The sequence below is a fragment of the Jaculus jaculus genome, chromosome 4 (genome assembly GCF_020740685.1).
Source record: "Jaculus jaculus isolate mJacJac1 chromosome 4, mJacJac1.mat.Y.cur, whole genome shotgun sequence".
NCBI classification, from domain to species: Eukaryota; Metazoa; Chordata; class Mammalia; order Rodentia; family Dipodidae; genus Jaculus; species Jaculus jaculus.
The window spans coordinates 48,928,999-48,950,104 of record NC_059105.1 but is presented as its reverse complement, the minus strand read 5'-3'; the positions used below and the strand labels follow the sequence as shown (position 1 = coordinate 48,950,104).

Below are 21,106 nucleotides of genomic sequence, written 5' to 3'. Positions count from 1 at the left end.
CCTTCTGCTTTCATGGGAAGAAAATAAGCTTCCCTGGTTACTCTTAGTGTTTTTCATCAAGGCAAGCTTCTGCCCATCTACCCATATTTCACAGAGCCTTTGTACATTCAAACCTTCTTTTTTCTCTTCTGTATTTGTCTCCACGCTTGAGAATTGTCTATATACCTTGAGTAAGCTTGGTATAGTCTCAGATCATGGGCCTGATAAGAGATTTCTCTTAGTACTTTTGAGACAAGTGAATGATTAAATGACCAAATGAGGCATTACAGATGATAACATCATTAAGGAAGCTTGGTCTAAATTGAGTATTTGAGAAGGCATGGGTGGGATGGGGAGTATGCTCAGTAGTAGAGTACTTGCCTAGCATGTGCAAGGCCCTGTGATCAATCCCCAGCTCTGATTAAGATAAAAAAGGATCAATAAATGGTGTGATGGTGTGTGGTTCATGTATACAGTAACTGGAACTGGATTTACTGCTTACACAAGGACTAATTTTATGGGAACTGTGAATATATACATTAATAGTATATTTATGAGACTCTGGAGTATTTTTCAGTAGCGGAGAGATAAGATGCACAAGGAATAGTGGAGGGTCCTGTGTGCTAAAGTGCACCATGGTGAGACAGATGCAGGATACGATCATTTCCAGTTCAAGAAATGGGAGCTGTCTTCTCAGAGGAAGGGCAGGAATAGCATTTCAGCGGGGAGTAACAGGGGGAAGATGTTCTCAGGGATGGGCATACACTCCTTCTTTAGAAGGAGCAGAAGCTCTGTTGGAGAAAGGCATCTAACCAATGACCTGTCCTTTGTGCTGTTTGCAGAACAGATAGGAGTCTGGGTAGTTTCAAAGAGAAGAGCTGAGTCACCGAGACAAAGCAAGGCATCGACACCAACTTTGCTGAGAAAAGTAGGGTGGTGGCAAGACTGAAGAACCGCAACAAATTGAATAGTTGCTGCTTTAGGGAGAATATTAACTTGGCACTTTTTTTTTTTTTTGCAATTTCTTTATGAGAGAGAGTAAGAGAGAATTGGTATACCAAGGCCTCCAGCCACTGTAGTTGAACTCCAGATACATGTGCCACCTTGTGTGCATGTGCTACCTTGCGTGCTTGCATCTCCTTGTGTGTGGCTTACGTGGGACCAACATGCTTCCTTAGGCTTTGCAGACAAGCACCTTAACTGCTAAGCCATCTCTCCAGCCCTCAGAACATTTATTTATTTATTTATTTATTTTTAATTTTTTTGTTTATTTATTTATTTGAAAGTGACAGAGACAGAAAGAGGCAGAGAGAGAGAGAGAGAGAGACGGAGAGAGGAGAGAATGGGCGTGCCAGGGCTTCCAGCCACTGCAAACGAACTCCAGACGCATGCGCCCCCTTGTGCATCTGGCTAACGTGGGTCCTGGAGAATTGAGCCTTGAACCGGGATCCTTAGGCTTCCCAGGCAAGCGCTTAACCACTAAGCCATCTCTCCAGCCCAGAACATTTTTTTTTTAATGAGAGAGAGAGAATTAGCACACCAGGGCTTCCAGCCACTGCAATCAAACTTCAGGCACGTGTGTGTCATCTTGTGCACACGTGTGACCTTGAGCGTGTGTCACCTTGTGTGTTTGGCTTATGTGCGATCTGGGGAGTCAAGCATGGGTCCTTAGGCTTTGCAGGCAAGTGCCTTAAGTGCTAAGCCATCTCTCAGGCCCAGCTCAGCACATTTTAATGGCCATGCATGGTGGCCACTGGAGTTAACACTTGGGAAAGAAGCACAAGTGATTTCTGCTTACACCGGGCTTAATATTTAATGGGCAAAGACAATGAAGTTAGGAGTAATAGTTGTCCTGAATCAGAAAACCAAGGTAAGGGATCAAGAATGATAGAAAGGGAGTAACATTTCAGTGGAGACCTGAACAAAGGGAAGGGGTCTCCTTACTGCTGTGTACAAGAGCAGCAAGAACTGGTGTGGCCCAGCTGCAGCGGAGTGAGATGTGCACTGCGCACAGGGAATCGCACCTTTAGAGTGACACCAAGGGGCTGAGGGGAGGCAGGGAAGTCGCCGCTCTTGTGCAGAGACGCCGTTGTAACACTACATAGCAATAGCGAGGTTATCCAGTCCTCCACAGGCGATGAGGCTGTGCCTCCGGCAAGCCTCCAGCAGTAGAGAGCGGTGATGAGAAGTGGTCGGATTGCAGACATTTTGGAGGTACGTCAAGATGTTTGGCTGACAAGCTAGATGTAGGTTGTGAGGAACACAGGATGTGATTATAGGGTGGTTTTGTACGAATCGTTAATGCTGCCTCTAGTCAGAAGCACGCCTTGCCAGCACATTTGGGAACAAAAGGTTCCTTTCCTCCCAGAGGTACACCTGTGTTTAGGCACTGGGGTGGAAGGAACCTAGACTGGGCATCCTGCTTTGGCCAGGCATCCTTAGGGAGGCCTCAGCCTATCTAGAAAGTGCAGCAGCTTTAGGTGACTCCTGGGTTTAGAACGAGTCAGTGGTGACTGTGGTTCCGCTGCAAACCAGGAGAGCCTGGAGTAGTTGAGTACAAGTGGGGAGAAGGCTGAGCAAACCAAGATCTGTTTCGGACATAAGGATAAGATGACTGTTCTGTACCCTGGGGGCAATGGCAATTAGGCAGGTGGACTTCTGGAGCCTGGGCAGGCAGCTGCCTGGGCTGTTTCTCTTAAGTGTGAAGTGTCAGGGGGACAGTGGGGTGCATTGGTAGGGCTGGAAATCAGGAACAGTGATTCAGATAACAGGTCTAAGCGCAGAAGTCTTTCCAGTCACAGGAACCTGTAAAGCCACAGGGACATTATGCTAATAGACAAGGGTGGAGACGGACTTTGCAGTATGGGTAGGCCATGGAAAGTGGGTGTAAGGCATCAAGCAAGAGGAAGCATCTCAGAAGAGGCCATGGGAGGATGGGCTGCTGGAGCCTGTCCACTCATTTTAGGAAATACTCCCTATAAGTGTCAAGTGTTTGTTTTTCTAACTAGGACAGACTGTGTCTGTATTAAGGGAATTGGAGGCAGGAAATATTGAAGCTGCTAGGAGCAAGACTCGCCAAGGTTGGGGTGATAATCTGCAGTGTTACACTCCATGAGTTGGCTGTGAGTTCGAGGCCACCCTGAGAGTACATAATGAATTTCAGGTCAGCCTGGGCTAGAGTGAAACCCTACCTCAAAAGGCAAAAAAAAAAAAAAAAAAAAAAAAAAAGGAAAAAAGAAAAGAATCAGGGGAGAGATGGGAACAGATGTTTCTGTCTGTTCAAGAAATGTCAGTATCAGTTGTTTGAGGGCCCACCACAGGGATTAAAGACCTTGGATGACAGATAAAAGGAACTGGTGAAATAGCAGTCACACAGTGACAAAAGACCATTGGGAAATGGGAGTAATCTGTAATGGGCAGGCAGGCTTTTGTGGCCCCACAGCACAGAGGGAGTGGGGATTTAGAGTTTGATCCACTACAGAGGAAGTTAAGGGACCCTGAAATGGTGGTTTAACATCTAACACACCACATTACAGTTATCTCGAGAGTGGAAGGAATCTGGTTTACTTCATTTCCCTAAAATGTGTCAATTTGAGACGTGGGGGGGTCAGACAGCTAGACATGGAGTGTACAGTTCAGGTAGAGATGGGTTCCCACACTGCAGAACTTCGCAGGGCATCTCTATTCTCATGAATCTCCTACGATATTTAATATTTTAAGAACACATCCAGCTATACAACCCTTATTCTCACATACTCTTGGGAACTAGGATTTCCTAAAACACTTTGGATATGCTAAATCAGAGGAGTCCAGCAAAGGCCATTGGCAGGCAGCTGAAAAGCTCAGAGGCAGTTGGTGTCCATATTCAGATTTGGAAGCATAGCTCCAGGCCTGTGCTTTGCTCCAGAGAGCTGTGCTCCTCTCTTTCCCCCCACTAGACTTCTGTGTCTGTCACCGAGCCCCAGCCAGTAGAGTCATCAGTACGCATGGCAAAGTTGCCAGGAGTGACACTGGGATTGGAGGAGCTGTTCACGAGCCCTCTATGATCCAGTGCCCTAACTTTTCATGAGCAGCTTTGGGTAGTCTTGATAAAAGCCACAGCCAAAATTCAGTGCCCTTTAGGATAACGAGCCTGGACCAGCTTAATTATTAAGAGCAAGAAGCAAGTAACTGTCAAAAGTAGATATACCTTAAGTCTTGGGGTAGTCAACAGTGGCTTAACATTTGGGGAGTTCACTTACCTTTTGAGCAGTGTCATAGGGTTGATAGGTTGTGAGAATGACCCAATTTGTATCAAGGGGCAAAAATGAAAACTCTGAAGTCCAGCCTATTTTTGAGTTAAAGGTGATAAAACACTGAATTCTTGTTTTGGCTTGCAAGGTAACCAACAACTGTTGGGGACAGTGATTGCTGCCAGGGGTCAGACATATGGCTTGGTATAGTTTTTTTAGGAATGATGTGAGTGTTACCAGTACACATACTTGCTCACAGTACTGACAGGCCAGATGAGTGCTAAAAACTTTTCACTTGCCCCAGCCATGCAAATGCCATGGGGTTGTGAGTTTCCAGTTGTTATCATCCCATCCCTCCCCATAGGCACCCCACAGACCTGTTAAAAATCCACGTGCATTCATCTGGCCATGGATGTATGCTGGAGATACGGTTTTGTCCATGACCCAGGCTGAAATGCCAAAGCGCATGAAAATAACCTACCATGACAGCTGGACTATGTGCTTCTTTTCTCCCATGGTTATCTGAGTTTTCTTTCCTTCACAGGTAAAGTCAGTGATAAACCTGTTGTTTGCTGCATATACTGGAGACGTGTCTGCCCTCAGAAGGTAGGTTAACAGGTTGGATTTTTGTGTCTATGCAAGCAGCCATTTTAAGGGTCTCACTAATAGCATTCTCTAATAAAAACCAACTAGTGTGCAGCTTAGTGTACCCCACAGTGTCTTTCCACACTATCTCTGGTGAGAGTGGGGTGGGGGGCATTTGGTGTCAGGTGGCTCACCTGATTAGAAGGACCATATACTGGGCTAGAGAGATGATGTAGTGGTTAAGCATTTGCCTGTGAAACCGAAGGACCCCGGTTAGAGGCTTGATTCCCCAATGCACAAGGGGGCGCACACATCTGGAGTACATTTGTAGTGGCTGGAGGCCCTGGCACACCCATTTTCTCTATATCTGCCTCTTTCTCTGCTGCTTTCAAATCAATAAGAACAAAAAAAAATTTTTTTTGAAAAGAAAGATCATATGCTACTGAATATCTAGTATAAGTTCTTTCATAGTTGCAACTGACCTTTCAGATGGAAAAAAATGCCTAGGCTTAATTTCTATACTTGTTTATAAAGTCTGATTAGTATGTGTAACTAAACTGTCAGTTCAAAGAATGGGAGTCTTAGTAAAGACATGGCTACTTTATGTATGAGTTTCTTCCCCCTTTAAGACATAAGCTTTGGTGTAGACTGAATAGAAACATGCTGAAGCTTAGTTCTCTGAAGACAGACAGCTCATGTTGCATCTTACTCCAAAGTAGCAAAGCTAAGGGAGGGAGGTCAGCTGGCATTTGCCCACAGTGACTTTGTACGGCTGTACAGGGCTCTGGTTAACCATTAATGAGCCTGGTGAAGGATGGCACCTGTAGGCCAGACAGGCCCTTGGGTTGAACTGAAGGTGTAGATGTTATTATATGTGACGAACAGCTGTGTTCATGAACTTTCAGATTTGCTTTATCAGCCATGGACATGGAACAGCGAGACTACGATTCGAGAACAGCACTCCATGTAGCTGCTGCAGAGGGTAATACATGAACCACTTGTTTACATATTTCCCAAATTGAATTCCTACCCAGTAACTAAAATCTGCTTTTTTTGGGGGGGGGTTGGGTATAGGTCATGTGGAAGTTGTTAAGTTTTTGCTGGAAGCTTGCAAAGTCAATCCTTTCCCCAAGGACAGGTGAGTACTTTCATTCCCTTCTAACAACAACTAGAGTGACCATTTTTTTATACAGGGCTATATTGTTCAAATGATGGCTATATGTATGTATGTATATGTATATGTATATGTATATGTATATGTATATGTATATGTATATGTGTATGTATATATATATATATGTATGTATGTATATATATGTGTGTGTGTATATATATATGTATGTATGTGTGTATGTGTGTGTGTGTGTGTATCACCACTGAGGTGATTTTAAGTCTGTGGTGTCTTATAAAGGAAGCAGGTTTGTCTCTCATCTCATTTCTTACCTAAGAGTGGTATATCACTTAGAAAATTTTAGGTTGACTCACAGTCAACACATTGTATGAAGATAGTTTCTTCCTGAAAAGAGAAAATAGGAATTCTGTCTTCACAGGGCTTTTAACCACATAGGCTAGACAACATAAACACAAAGAACACAAGATATGTAAGAAAACCACCGTTAAAGAACTGTAGATGAGAGTGTTGGAGTTTACTGGCACTCCTGGTCTTGGTAGAATGCATCTTAGAAGGCTTTGTTGAAGTGGAACTGTATCAGTGCTTTTGGGGAAGAGATGAGATTTAAAAGCGAACCATTGTTTGCTTCCATCGCCTTCCGCCCACACACAAGTGCCGTGCATCCTCCAGCGTGTGCCGGCACCATGGTGGTGAGGGTAGGCTGAGTGTGCGGTGAAGCACACGTGTATGTATAGGAGACTGTGCCTCCATGCTTGGGTCTCCTACCACACCCTGGGGTGGCGGGAGTGATGAGGACAGAGGTTAGCAGAATGCAAGGGAAAGTACTTGGTAGGGGGAAGATTGAGAGGTATCATGGAGGTTGGAATGAAAGATGAGAGTTGCACCAAGTTTGAAGCAAGGTGACTGCTGTCTAGCTATTAGATGTCTACTAAGCTCTAGTTAAAAAAACAAATGGGGGGCTGGAGAGATGGCTTAACAGTTCAACACTTGCCTGTGAAGCCTAAGGACCCCGGTTTGAGGCTTGATTCCCCGGTACCCACGTTAGCCAGATACACAAGGGGGCGCACGCGTCTGGAGTTCATTTGCAGTGGCTGGAGGACGCCCATTCTCTCTCTGCCTCTTTCTCTCTCTGTCTGTGGCTCTCAAATAAATAAAAAAAAATAAACAAAAAATATTAAAAAAAAATAGGAGCTTCTCATGAGAAGTTACGATGTCAGTGTCTGAATTGTCACCAATTTTGTGAATGGTAACATTTTGACTTTTTGAGCTTTTTTCCTATAGTTATTAAAGAGTATGATTTAAGTAACCTTTGTAGGCAGTATGCCAGAACCTCGAGTTAGGGTGACAGGCCACTTACCGCCAAAATGCAAAGCCAGAAACTGAAGGGTGTTTCCCAGTATCTATATTGCTATACTTTGCATATATGAATACCTGCTCTCTAAGAAAGTAGAAAAAGTACCACCCTTACAGGCCAAAGCTACCTAACTAGCTTGCTGTTCCAGACTAGAATCTAGAGAGTCAGGAGTGCCCTATCTGTCAGACATAGTCATCACCTATAATTGCAAAGTCTGGTGCTTTCCATTTTATGGAAGAATTGTAAAGAGTGTAACTTGCATTTTGGCTTTTAGATTTTCTACAAAGCCACACAAATAAATTTGTGCTATTGACGATGGCTGGAGAGTCCCTGCTTATAGCAACTGCCTCTAGTGACGGCCATCTGAAGTAAAAAGCCACTCATGGAGCTGCTCTTGAGAAATGTAGAGACATGTAAAGTGCTACTTACCTGATTTTAAAAACTAAGTACAGGACACAAAGCAGGTTAAAAACAAGACTATTTTAAGCTCCAAGATCTTGGTTTCATGCACATGAAGGGGGTAAAAGGCTTAGGACAGAGACAGGAAGGACAGAAGGAAATCAAAGAAGCAAAACCAGGAAGGCAGGAGAGAGGTGCACAAGCGAAGGGTCGGGGACAAGGATCATGGCCTGGCCTGGCTGGAGCTGTGGGTTTTGTGGTACCGCCTCCTCTCACAAGAGCCTTAGTTCATTGGTGGCGGCTGGCCACTCCTCATCTGCCTGTCCACAGCCCTGTCCCGTGGCATACCCTGCGTGGAAGTGGAGTCACTGCTGTGGTCAGGTAGCAGGCCTAGAGAGCCTGAGCCTCCCGTCCACAGGGAACACCATGAGAATGTCCCTTCCTTGGTCCGATCTTGCTCCTCTAGGTGTGTGCAGGCTGTCATGATCAGTGACTTTGACTTCTGAGGTTTACTGTGATGTTTGAATTCAAACACACATTTTGTGTCCAAGGCCACAGTGATGCATGTTACTTAAAAAAAGACACTTTAGGTTTCTCATAGAACTCTAAAGGTATTAATACTTGGATATATAAAGATCTTTTTGTTTACCCTATGCTCATTTTCTAATTTCTCTAAGACCTGTTTTTGAATTATAAATCCTTTTCTGCATTTCTACAGTTTTCACTTGTGCTATTGCTCAGGCGGCTAAATTTGAGCATTTAATTGACGTTAAAACCTGGGGTGCTAGATTGTCAACTTGGTTCAGCAGTCAAGCCTATACTAACCCTGTACCCCGTGGCTTGCTTAGGTGGAATAACACCCCCATGGATGAGGCACTGCACTTTGGACACCACGATGTATTCAAAATCCTCCAGGAGTACCAAGTCCAATACACACCTCAAGGAGATTCTGACAATGGGAAGGAAAATCAAACTGTCCATAAGAATCTTGATGGATTGTTATAATGGGCGTAAATCCCAAGATCTACGTCACTTACCTATTTAATTGTGGAAACTGATGATGAAGAGCGTGTGTGTTTCTATCTGGTAGTGGTGTATATTTTACATTTGTCATTTCAGTGTTACTGGAGTTTGCTTCATTGTACACCCAGGACAAACCTGATTTCTTTGGGAAAAAATAGAAATAAAATAATCTCCCTCCATAATGTGAGCAGTCTTTACCTCCTGCATTGTATAATTTGATGTAAGAGAAATAGTTACCAATGCTAGCTTAACTGTGTGGTCTTTATGATTTCTCTGTGCGTTTTGTGAATTTTCAATTTCAGGCATGACGTGCTTATATGCATTTACAAATTCAGCTCTGTTGTGCAGTCTGTCTAGAGGGGTCTTTAGAAGTAACAGTGTGACTTTCAGACTTCAACTATAGATCTAGCTTCAGTGTTTGCACAACTATATGCACTTATGGTTGAGTGTTTAAATTGTCTCCCATCACCCTCACTTCACAGTCTCTAAGAAAATAGTTAATAACTGTTACTAGAGTAGGCCAATTCTGATTAAATTTTATCAGGGAATCTGCTTAAGATATGTTTGGTGACCAAAATACATGTGTGAATACAGTTTGAATTTTTTCCCTTTTCTGTATTCCCTTAGTCCAGCCTCTCTCCTCAGATGTTTAGCTGTCTCTTTCCTTTAGCTGGGCAAGCGAGTGCTGGCATACTATGCAGTTTTCATGTTTCCACAGCAAGTCAGAAAACGCCTCACCTTCCTGGCATCAGAGCGAGAACTTTGCCCTTTGTTTATAGAAGATGAACCAGAGACAGAATTACTAAATATCAATTAGTAAACTCATCAGTGCAATGAAGGCATGTGCTACCACAGCTCTTTATGAAGTTGTATTTCAGCTTCGAGGCTAAAGACCAAGCCAGAAATGCTTTAAGTCACCAAAGTCATTATATGGGAACTGCTACAAGTAACATTTGTTTTTCAGCCTGTTATTCAGTCTCCTCTAGAGAACCACTGGTTCACTCCACATTTCTTCTGATTCTCTATTGCCTAATTTTTGGTATATAGTTCAGTAAGTAAAGGCTGTTAATTTTAAAGTGAGACCCACCTTTGCTTTGTTTTTGAGGTAACTCATGATTTAAGAAAACAGGTAAAAGGGACTTCAGAAGGTAATGAACACAATTTTCTAGGAATTGCATACATACCTCAGAGAGACAAAGGGGTATGTCAGTGAGAATTTCTGATGTTAAGCACATGTGTGCACATGCACGCACACACACACACACACACACGAATGGACTTCTTTGAAGCGGTTTTGTGGAGTGAACAAAGTCCTCCCCTGCGTGAATGCTAGTGGTGCGCAGACGGCTGCACTCTCCTTGCCAGGTGGCTCCTTCTCCACTCCACTTCCCCCAGCTGCCTAGATTCTGCTTCTGGTCTAAGCGCTTCAGCCAGTGCCCTCCCACTCCTAGCCAGTGTTCCTCCTCTGCACTGGGCCCCCACCGCTCCCCAGGTTCCGCTCCTGTGGCGAGGGCAGGGAAGGCAGAGCCCCCCAGGCCGCTGAAGCTGTGCAGGAGGGGCGCCCACGCAGAGCGCAGCGACATCACGCCACCACATCGGGACTGACGCTTGCATGGAAATCAACTGCAGAACTCTTCAACGAGCAGCTTGCGCTGTGTGGTTCCAGCGTGTGCCTAGAAGACTACCAATGACTTTTGAGACTTCTCTCTAATAGTGAGGTTCTGACTATTGGGAACATGAGTGTTTTAATCTTTTCTCAGATTAAGGATGTTTTATAGAATCTTTGTGGCTTAAATATGCCCTCAGTTACCCATGGTATTTGCAACTATGTGGCAGGTCTTGCTCCGGCTGTTATCTATTGGTTGGTAATACCGGGCATACTTTGTTTGAATGCTTGACTGTGCCGTTAACTGCTGCCGTGAGTAAACTCCAAAGACCTCTTGTTTTGGCTGTAGGATCCTATGTAATTTTTCTGTATCACGAAAACTGTAGGAGATGGTCACTGTAATCTAAAGCTTTGTATACTGTTGCTATTGCTGTGTTCGTTCCAATGGTGCCGTTTTGGTGATACACTACACCCATTCACCGCTGTCCCACACTGCCCTGGAGCTGAAAGCTGGGTTCACTATTGATGCTGTTGTGTGACAGGGACTGAATGGCCTGATATTGGATTTAGGTTCTTCCTGGGGATTACACAGCTATGAATGTATTTACTTACATTTCCCAAAATGAGACTGATCTTAAAACTATAAATTGTAAGTATTATGAAACTGGGAAATATTTATTTTAAATGAGAATCAGGTAGTGTTGCTTTTTACAGCATAATAAATACATGTATCCCCCTTAAAAAAATGTGTGAAAAGTGACTTTTCTTAAAACTAATGTTTTCTCGAACAGTTTTGAGTTGGGAACTAACTCTATGGTGCATAAGGACCACATCCAGCATGCGCATCCTGGCAGACTGGGAGACACTCAGTATACAGAATTCAGGTGGGGTTACCTAGATAAGAATGCCGTGAGGGGCTTAGCCTTCAGGGTGGGGGTGGGAAGGACACTCAGTCCTCTGTTGATCAGCACTGTGTTTCTGTAGCTACAGAAACTAAAACACCTGCTGCACTGAGCTGCTGGTGCTGCACTGAGCTGCTGGTGCTGCACTGAGCTGCTGGACATGACCTCCAATGAGAGAAAGCCTTGCAGTCTACGAGAGAGCTGATCCCTGGCTGCCACACCAGGATCAGAGCTGGACCAGCCGGCAGCTGACAGCTAATGCTTCTCATGTGGGAATGGCGTTTACTTACTTCCGAGGCCAGAGACCCCTGTTCTCAGAGTACTCTTCCATTCAGGATTAACGCTAGTGTTTTGCTAACAGAGAAGGCACTAGAACAGAACACCATTCTATTTTCATATATAAAAGTTCTTTGCAACAAATTAACTTGCCCAGCTATAGGAACCACAGTGACAAGTCATCTGTATTACCATTTTAGAACTGGAAGAGACATCAGACTTCTCTAATCTAACCACTTAATGATGGTGCTGGGACCCAACAGGGAACTCTTAGTCCCACATTCTTTTACAGCTCCTGCCCTATGGATAGAAGAAACATATCAACTAAAACGTATCAGTTAAAGCCTCTCCTCTGCTGAGTTTTAATAACCAGCATAATAGATACCAGGTTATGTTCTACAGTTTATGGTCAACTTCAGCGCCACGTGTAGTTAGTGAAACATGCAACAGTACACAGCCAGCAGATGTGTGGATAACCCACATCGTGATGTTGGTATAACAAGATCATTTTATTTTAATGAGATTTTAGGAGTTGGGGGTCTTTTTTATTTTATTTGCTAACTCTCATAGTAAAATGAGTAAATTCATAAGTCATAAGGGGGTAAGCAAAATTACATACTTAACGTAAAAAGATGTGCTTTATTGGATTACAGAAGATATATGTGTGTTGGCAAAGGAAATATGAGACTTAAATTAAGGCAATTATTAGGGAGTGAAATGAGATAAGACAACTGGATGGAAATCATTATAGGTAGAGTCTGAGGGCTATTTTCTATTCTGTAGCCTGATCCTGACTCCAAGGTTCATGTGGCCAGCCACACCTCTTGCTTCCTCTCCAAATGGACAACAGCCTGCTATGAAATCAGTCATGACACTAAAATATCAATATTTCATGTACAAGACATGAGGAAAGGCTACAAACAAGATACCAGACACTGGTGGTATTGCTAGAAGTACAAAAGCATGGAATGCTATAGAATTCATGGCTTTGATAATTGGCATCTGACAGCTTCCTGCCTGTCAGGTCCTTTGTTGCCCAATATAATTGTAATGCGTAGGTGCAGCTCCTACTTTCTACAGTAAATCAAGTAATGCGCTCATTTCTCTGTGAGTATAGTAAACACACAGCCTGAAGTTAGTTCACCAAAACCTGAAAGTTGAGTATCATCGAAAAGCTTATTTTAGAAGGCTTCAAATGCACCTCTCTACATCTACTTTAAGTATTAGTTATATGCATTTTGTATGGCATTTACTTTATTTGTAACTTTTGGCTGCGGTTGCTTCACACAGTCTTTGCTGCATTCTAGGAAGTGCACTAAAATGTAGTGCTCAGTGTCTCAGAGCACCTTTTGTTTATGGCAGCAGGAGTTACTGGTTGGTTTACTGGTGCATTCCAGACTTCAGGATAGTGTCTGGCTCAGGGCAGGCGCTCGCAGTATTTGAAGAGTCAATGAACAAATCTTAACCAACCAAAAGATGCCACTCAAATACTCTTTACTTGAGGAACAGGAATCTAAGTTCCACAGGTAGGAAGGAGAAATTTCCAAATGCTTTCCAGCCTTTTCCTGCTTCCCCTGGGACAGGTGTGACAGGACTGCTTGGTTAATTAAGACTTGCCTTCACATTCCAGTGCTCATTTAATGCTATCTCAGAATGTTCTCTTACCTAAGAAAAAAAACCGTATCCCAAGTGTTACTTTTGAGGTCTGTGCTTCGAAAACACCATCCCAGACATACTCAAAATACACCAACATCCCTTAAGCCAGGATACGTTTGATAACTTTGTATAATGATCAATATGTAAGAATGTAAACAGATTGCTTCCATTGACTTTCTCTTTTGGGGACAGGGTCTCATCTAGCCCAGGCTGGCCTTCAACTTGTTATATAGTTGAAATTTACTGACTCCCAGTGTTCATGCCTCTGCCTCCCAAGTGCTGGAATGACAGGCATGCACCACCATGCCTGGCCCTCTCTTCATCTGCCACAGTAATTCTGATTACAACCAGGGTTAGAAAGGGAAACAATAGGAAAATAGTGTTAATGATCATATTTTAAAATAAGGACGGATTTGTAAATGAGATGTATTGTACTAACTCATAATGTCAAAGTTTTTTTATATTAAACACCAGTAAGAGACTAACAACTTTAATACTTTTAAAAAATAAACCGTCTCAGCTACTGCAACAGAATTAAACTATGCCAAATTGTTCTCAGTGGGCAAAAATACAACAAATAGTTAAATCACAGCAAATAAAAACTGTAGATTTTTTAAATGTTGTCTTGTTTCTTAGTCATTTCAGCTTAAAATGTCAAGCAACTCCAAGCTAGTTTATACTATCTTATGTGAAAATCGAAAGGAGGACCCAATTTACGCATAGCACCAAGGAAAGAACTGTGTTCATGTTACGTGTAATGAGGTACACAGACTAAGCTTTAACTTAATAAAAAAAGTAAAGTAGACTTGAGAGCTTTACCTCCAGCAAAGACAAAGTGTTTATATAACAACACAATAGCAGAGCTGACAGTGTCTTTGCAAGTTGCCTAAAGGAACCTTTGTCAACTGATCCTTAAACCACTGTACTGTATGAATATGAATAAAGAAAACAAAGCAGATGACACAAGACATTATTCACTCAAAAAGGTGTCTGGAAAACACAAGAGAGATCACGGAACTATTTGCAAATGTAACTGTCATAAAAATACATTTATCAGTGAAAATATGCAGTTCTCAGTTATATAGGATGAGTTTTGAAATTATTTTATCCTCACATTATTTTTAATGATTCAATTTGTAACTATTTTTCTACCAGCTAAAACAACAACAAAAATCATTTAGTAAACATGAATTAAACTGGTAGTTTTATCTCTATCTGTCATTTCAACATTTAAGAAAATAAGGAGACTTGCTTAAAGAGCTGGCACCCTTGACAAGAGTAGAAAGACAGTTTCACTCATCTGGTGACCAAGATGACAGCAAGAAACACTCAGCCTGGGATATTCAAGATAAAACATCCATACATTTGGAGTGGCTTGCTTCTGTTGATAGCATTCAGTGTCATTAAACCATGACCAACAAAGAAGCTCATTCTCTTGACAGCAAGAAAGTACCTTTAGTTTTGAGTGGCCAGTGTAGAAAATGTAATAGCATTCCCTCCTCAGATGTCAGTTGCCTAATCTAAAGCACTGATTGGTGTATTGTTACACATAAACTTGGATTTCAGCTGTGGCACACATAAAGCAATGGAAAACACAAGCCCTATTCGAAGTAGAAGAGAACATTAAGAATTTTCCAGGTTATCCAAATAACTGCTATCTATCCTATGGCCTATAACAGTTGGACACTGGCTTTACAAAGTTCAGCATTTGCTAGATATTGCTACACTCTCACCTTTCCCAAAGGACTCATTCTAGTCTTGAGGCCTTGGGTGTATCTGGATGGTTTCTGTTTGCAAAATCCACTTTGTAGGATGACTTTCCATTTCACTTTCAATACAACACATGAAGTCCTTCCGAGGAACATGTTTCTGAACTACAGATATATTCACTTGCTTTTAACTGGTTGCAGCACATTTCTTGTCCTTTCTTGCATTTCCCTAGAAACACAGCATGTGAAGAAAGACCAGCAGGAGGGAATCCCAGACAGGGAGAAAATATGTCGCCAGAGAGGATGAGAAAAATTCATGTTTACACTGCATTCATCTGCAAAAAGACAAGACATAGTTAAGTTCATTACATGGATCTTGTGACAAGCAGACTCATGTATTTAACATAATTATCTTTTCTAGAATGAAACAGTAGGAAGATGCTTCCACCAGCAAATAACCTCCATGGAATTAGAGGGCCTTCAACATGTCCTGTCTTTTCCCTGCATTAATCAAGACCTTTTATATCATCTAAGCTGATGCATTATTACTCTCCAGCCTGCGGGCTTAATTTTGTGACTACCCAGACAGACTGTATAAAGCTTTCTGCTGTTATGCAAGTCTGGGGACAGAGCAATGTGACAAATCTGCTCATGCAAAACCAGTGGGAGGAAATGCTGAGCTATATGCCAGAGGACGGGTGGGTAGGATGCGAGGGAAATGATGAACTTCCCTTTAAGGCCACTGAGTAGGCAAAATAAACAACGCCTGTGTTTCAGATACAGGCTACTGGAGTAAAATCATGTAGCCGCAGTAGCAGAAGCATTGATTTGGTGCTGGAGACCAAACTCAGGGCCTTGTGCTTGCTAGATAAATGCTATCCCACTGAGAAAAATCCCCAACTTGCAGGGAAGTAAAATCATTAAGAATCACTCCATCATCCCCACTAGAGTCTTCCAGGCTGGCTTGAGTACAGCAATTGTTGTCAGTACACTGCCTGTCAGAGAATCCTGCCACTGACTCTGACTACCAAACAAGCAGGAAGCTGGATGTCAGACCAAATGTTCTTGGGATGATTTTGTCCCCTGTACTGTTTGAGGGCAGTTCTGACTTCGTCGTGACTAGGTGTGGGGTGTCTGTGCTAAACATCCTTCCACACACAGGCCAGCTTCACGGGGCACTGTGAGGAACTGCAGAGGCTCTGGAGAGCCTTCCAAATCCCAAGCGTGACAGCGCATGCCCACGTGGGAGATGAGGAAAGCAATTCTGGATTGAAAAGCACACTGATGGTTTTGTCTGCATGCTTCAGCACAGTTACTAATGCAAATCTGTAGCTAAAATGGTGTCCTTTAGGGGTAGTGGGATTAAGGAGAAAGAGAAGGAGGCCTTGGTTCACATCTTGCCCCTGTGAGAGCAAGGTCTATTACCTAACCGCTCTGAATCTCAAGTCCTTCTATTAAGTTGGCTAATAGTACTTAGCAGATAGGTTTGTCCAGAGTATTAAATCTGATAATATATGTAAAATGTCCATACAGTAGAAGGAAAATAATAAGCAAGTATTATTATGGGCTTTGGACAAAAGGCTCTAAGAGAGACTTGTCATAGTCCAGAGGGGAAAGTGTACTGCACAAGAAATCTGGACTAAACAAATGCTCAAGTCATGTTACAGAAAACACTGGTGCACTTGTCTTATTGGATCATCTCCTCGGGAACCTGGGCATCTTGCTCCTGAGGCTGCATCAAGCATCAGTGCTGGCACACCATATTCCAGAGCTGTAACCTCTGAACTCAATGACCACAAACCAGCTCTGACTTCTGCTATCTCAGAGCTCATACCTAAATTCCATCTTAGTTTATTGCACTATGTAACTGAAGCCATCCTCCAACTTGAGATCGTTGTACCTCAGCCTCCCAAGTACTAAGATTACAGGTGTGATCCACCCTAATTCCAAGCGTGAATGCTGAGTGGAAGTCATGGCCACAGCTAAGGAGAAAGCAAACCACAGTGGGGTCAGCCCAATTGAGAAACTAAATTGGGTTTTTATCTTGTCCAACCAGTGGGATGCCTTTGTCAAAGCTTCTTTTAGCTCTTTGGATCACCTCTGCAGTTACAAGAGACCTTACTGGAGTGTGCTTAACACATCTATTTTATTCTACAAATGAAAGGAATGAAATCATCAGGAGTAGAATGGAATGACTACAGGAGGCACCCAAAGAACGTAAGTACATTTCCTGGTACTTGTTTATAGTACTGAAATCACTCCCACATAATTATTCCGAGTGTGTATACAAAGCAGTTGTACTGCTTGCACAGAGGGAATACAGAGAACAACGGTGATGGCAGAGTTGGGACTGCCTGCCAAATGCCAATCAGAGACCTCTCACCCAGCGCTGCCCTGCCTTTCCCTACAGAACGTACTACTCAGGCCTGTGCAAACAGCTTCTGCAAGGTACATGTTTTGGATGAACTGAAGTTTGGCTCTTTGAAACAGGCATTTCAAAACAAACTAGAGATGTGCCAGGTGGATACAGATGCCCACTGTACCACTAGCTAATCATACATCTTAGTAAATACCTAATCCAACTTTTTGTGAAGAAGGGCCTGGCACCCAGCAGTGGCAGTGGTAGTAATGAGACAATTTGCTCAGGAATAACAAAGGAGGTGTAATGATCCCCCATATTGTTTACTGCCCTATTTATACACCCCATACTTTCGGAATCAGACTTTACATTTACTCCATTTTGTGTGAGGCCTACAAGGTATTTTTTCACTTTGCATAATTTCTTAGGGACTCATCCAGTTGTTAGAGATCAAGTTTGTTCTGTTATTGGTAAGTAGTGTGCCATGGTATTGATGCTATTCACCTGTTGAGGCATCTGGGCTATTACAAGTATTTATTCTTAACAATAAACCTGATGTGAGCATTTGTCTACAGATTTCTCTGTTAATACATAGTTTTTCTGCATGTGTAATCCACGTGGAGGGAAGCAGCTACATGCAGAGAGCACAGAACACCGGGGGCTATCCTCTATATCTATCGCTCATTCACATGTTTCCTTGAGAAGTTTGGAGTTCTGGTCAGATTGTCTAACCAGCAAATCCCAGTGATTTTCAAGTTTCTGCTCCCACAGGCCCTAGGAATAGAGGTATGTGTGACTATGCCTAGCTTTTTTATGTAAGGGTAGAGAATCGAACTCAGGACAATGCAGGCCCACATGCTTGTGCTTTACTTGCTGAGCCATAGCCCAGATCCTATAAAGTACTCTCTATTGCAGTGTTGGAATGTTACTTTATATAGATAAAATATTCATTTTGCTAAGAGAACACTATCTTTTGTCATACTCGCTAAGTGGTTTTCTAAGCAACTGTTTTTATGTTCAACAATAAGGAAGGTGTAAGAAGGCAGCCTCACTGCCCAGGAAGTGGCAATGAGTAAGCACTGCTCTCTCTGCTGGCCAGAGAAGCTGCTTCGTGGAGATGGCGATATACGCCAAGGAGACTCAGAACTCATCAGAGAGAAAATGAGAGGCTGTCGAGAACTCAACACTACATGAAACTTACAATATGCCCTCCATAGTTCAAGGAACATTGCTGACAAAGGGGAGGAAAGAATGTAAGAGACACGGGGTGGGAAGGAATACTTTGGGGCACTGACCACTAGATAGGAACCGACTGATGCGTTCATGACCATGCAGTGGTTACTGATCTCCTACAAGACATGTGCTGACCTGAGTCACTCGGCATTTTGACATGGAGGACAAAAGGATGAAACAAAACAGAGGAAGGACTACCTAGAAAGAGGAGAATCCTCAGTGGGACTGGAGGGAGGAGGGATGGGAACTTGATCAAATTATAGTATGTTCAAGAGGTGTGATGACTCGTGCCTTTAATTCCAACACTCTAGAGGTTGGGGTAGAAAGATCACCTTGAGTTTAAGGACAGCCTGGGCTATACAATGAGTTCCAGGTTAGCCTGGGCTACAGTGAGACGCTGCTTTTAAAAAACAAAAGCCGGGCGTGGTGGTGCACGCCTTTAATCCTAGCACTCAGAGGCAGAGGTAGGAGGATCACTGTGAGTTCGAGGCCACCCTGAGACTAGTAAATTCCAGGTCATCCTGAGCTAGAGTGAGACCCTACCTTGAAAAACAAACAAACAAAAAAAATACAGTATTGGGATGAGGGAGATTGTTCAGTGGTTAAAGGCACTTGCTTGCAAAGCCTACTGGCCCAGGTTCAATTGCCCAGTAGCCACATAAAGTCAAAATCACAACATTGCACATGTGTCTGAAATTAATTTGCAGCACAAGAGGCTCTGGTGTGTCTTTTCTTCCTTCCTTTCTTCCTTCCTTCCTTCCTTCCTTCCTTCCTTCCTTCCTTCCTTCTTCCCTTTCTTCCTTCCTTCCTTTCTTTCTCTCTCTCTCTTTCTCCCTCCCTCCCTCCCTCTCTGTTCTCTCTCTCTCTTCCCCCTCTCAGAAAAATAAAAATATTTTTTCAATTGCATATTAAATTTCAATTTAATATGTTCACATATTAAATGTTCTCAATTTACAAAACCAGAAGAACTGTCCTTATGAAACCTCCCCTTGTAACTTCCAGTCAGTCATTATAACTAAAAGCATCTCAAGTATCAAATGATAAGGTCAAAACCAAGTAACAGCTTTCAAAACTAAGTGTTTTGCAGCTAAGCAAACAAAAGAGCAGAGTCTTTAAAGACTTTCAGGTGAGAGAAAAGGACAAAGTCTTTACACATGAGAAGCAGGCACTGCTGAGGCTACATTACAGCCTTCCCTGACCAGTGAAGGCCTGCTCAGAGACACCCCTCACCTTCCCTGCCAGCCTTTTCCCTCCCTGGATTCCTCTCTTATTACTGTGCATATATTTTTGCCAGATACCAAGTACATAGTGATGAAGAAAGGCCAGCAATGGATAAGAGAACAGAATTATTTTTAAAAGCATTAAACAAGCTTTGAAAAATCAACTGGAAAATCTCCATGTGGGAAAAGGGCTCAAAATTATATAGCATCAGCAAAAACCCAGCCAATGGAACAAAATTTTTAGGATGAGGGATCTCGGGCTGAAAGGCAAATAATACTATTTGATCTGCTGAAAACATTCTACTGAAAGAAGATTCTCTCTCTGGCAAACACTCTTGTTTCTATTTCTATCGTGAAACACATTAACTCTCACTCCCTGAACAGTTCACTCTGCACAAGCCCTTCACAGCCTCTGGGACTGGCAGAACAAGTCAGCTCTCGAACATAAGCAGGTGAAATGGTTTCACTGTTGCTAATGAAGTATGTATAGCTCTGTGATTACTGTAACTACCCAGCGTTAGTCTCTAAACATCACGCCTCTTCCTAAAAACAACATTTTTTCACCTAGGCCCAGGGATGACGCAGCAGGTGGTTATGAGGAAACTTAGTTCCTTAATATGTGAAATTTTTATATGAAGAGAGTTTTCTATTTCAAAGGAGAAGAGGAATATACATATTTGAAATGTCACCTTTTTTGGAGGATGTTAAATGCTAGGAATAAAAATCTTGCAGCTGAAGCAACTTGTTAAAACACAGTAGACTCATCTAAAACATGCCCTTTCCTTGGCTTGCCACAGGCTCTTCTCATAGACAGATCGGCTTCAGCGCCGGCCTGCCTCAGGGGCCCAGCCTGCACCCCGCAGGGTAGGAGCACACCCACTACGGTACTCACCATACTGTCAAGTTCTACAGGGCCCATGATCCTGGAGACCTCATTAAACTCCTCCAGAGACATGGGGAGCAGGTTGTCTGTAGTCTGCAGTCTGGATGGGTGACTAAAGTGGAAAGTAAAGGAAATGTTAGCCCTTAAGTCAGGAAGACAGCAATACAAACTCAGGAATTCTACCTTCTACCTATAAGGGTATGATCACTTCGTATTTTTATTTCAGAAAAAAAAAAAAAAAAGAATGCTTTACAAAACACACCTGAAAAAGTACAGATCATAGAAGATTTCTGTCCCCAGCCCGGCCCCTTGAAATGTACTGGACTCAAGTAGAGACGGGTGAGCTATAGCCAGACTGGTCCCTACACACTGCTGCCTGGTGACGTCTCAGTGTGAGCATGTGCTGTGTCGCCCTCTGATGACAGACTCACGGCTTACCCTGGACAGAAGAAACGCCAGCCAAAATCTGGGGAATCCCTCATCCCTCCCTTTAGGTTTGTATGCAGACAAAGCCATGGCAGAGTGTTTTACATAAAGGCTACACCCATTCACCCCAAG

At 43.0% G+C, this 21,106-nt stretch overlaps 2 protein-coding genes across 3 annotated transcripts in view; one reads left to right on the top strand and one right to left on the bottom strand.

The window, feature by feature from the left end:
• Window positions 1-8,886, top strand: part of Gls (glutaminase) — a 72,706-nt gene extending 63,820 nt beyond the window's left edge. For both annotated transcript variants that reach the window (XM_045147897.1, XM_045147900.1), the window contains 4 exons: window positions 4,756-4,817; window positions 5,702-5,778; window positions 5,871-5,934; window positions 8,530-8,886. In XM_045147897.1, the coding sequence (XP_045003832.1) occupies window positions 4,756-4,817; window positions 5,702-5,778; window positions 5,871-5,934; window positions 8,530-8,686 (360 nt within the window). In that variant the 3' untranslated portion in view covers window positions 8,687-8,886. The remainder of the gene's footprint in view (window positions 1-4,755; window positions 4,818-5,701; window positions 5,779-5,870; window positions 5,935-8,529) is intronic.
• A 3,092-nt stretch (window positions 8,887-11,978) lies between these two features.
• Window positions 11,979-21,106, bottom strand: part of Stat1 (signal transducer and activator of transcription 1) — a 49,711-nt gene continuing 40,583 nt past the window's right edge. Inside the window, exons 24-25 of the mRNA XM_004660247.2 lie at window positions 20,558-20,660; window positions 11,979-15,188 (exon numbers count right to left, since the gene is read on the bottom strand). Coding sequence (XP_004660304.1) covers window positions 15,174-15,188; window positions 20,558-20,660 — 118 coding nt within the window. The 3' untranslated portion in view covers window positions 11,979-15,173. The remainder of the gene's footprint in view (window positions 15,189-20,557; window positions 20,661-21,106) is intronic.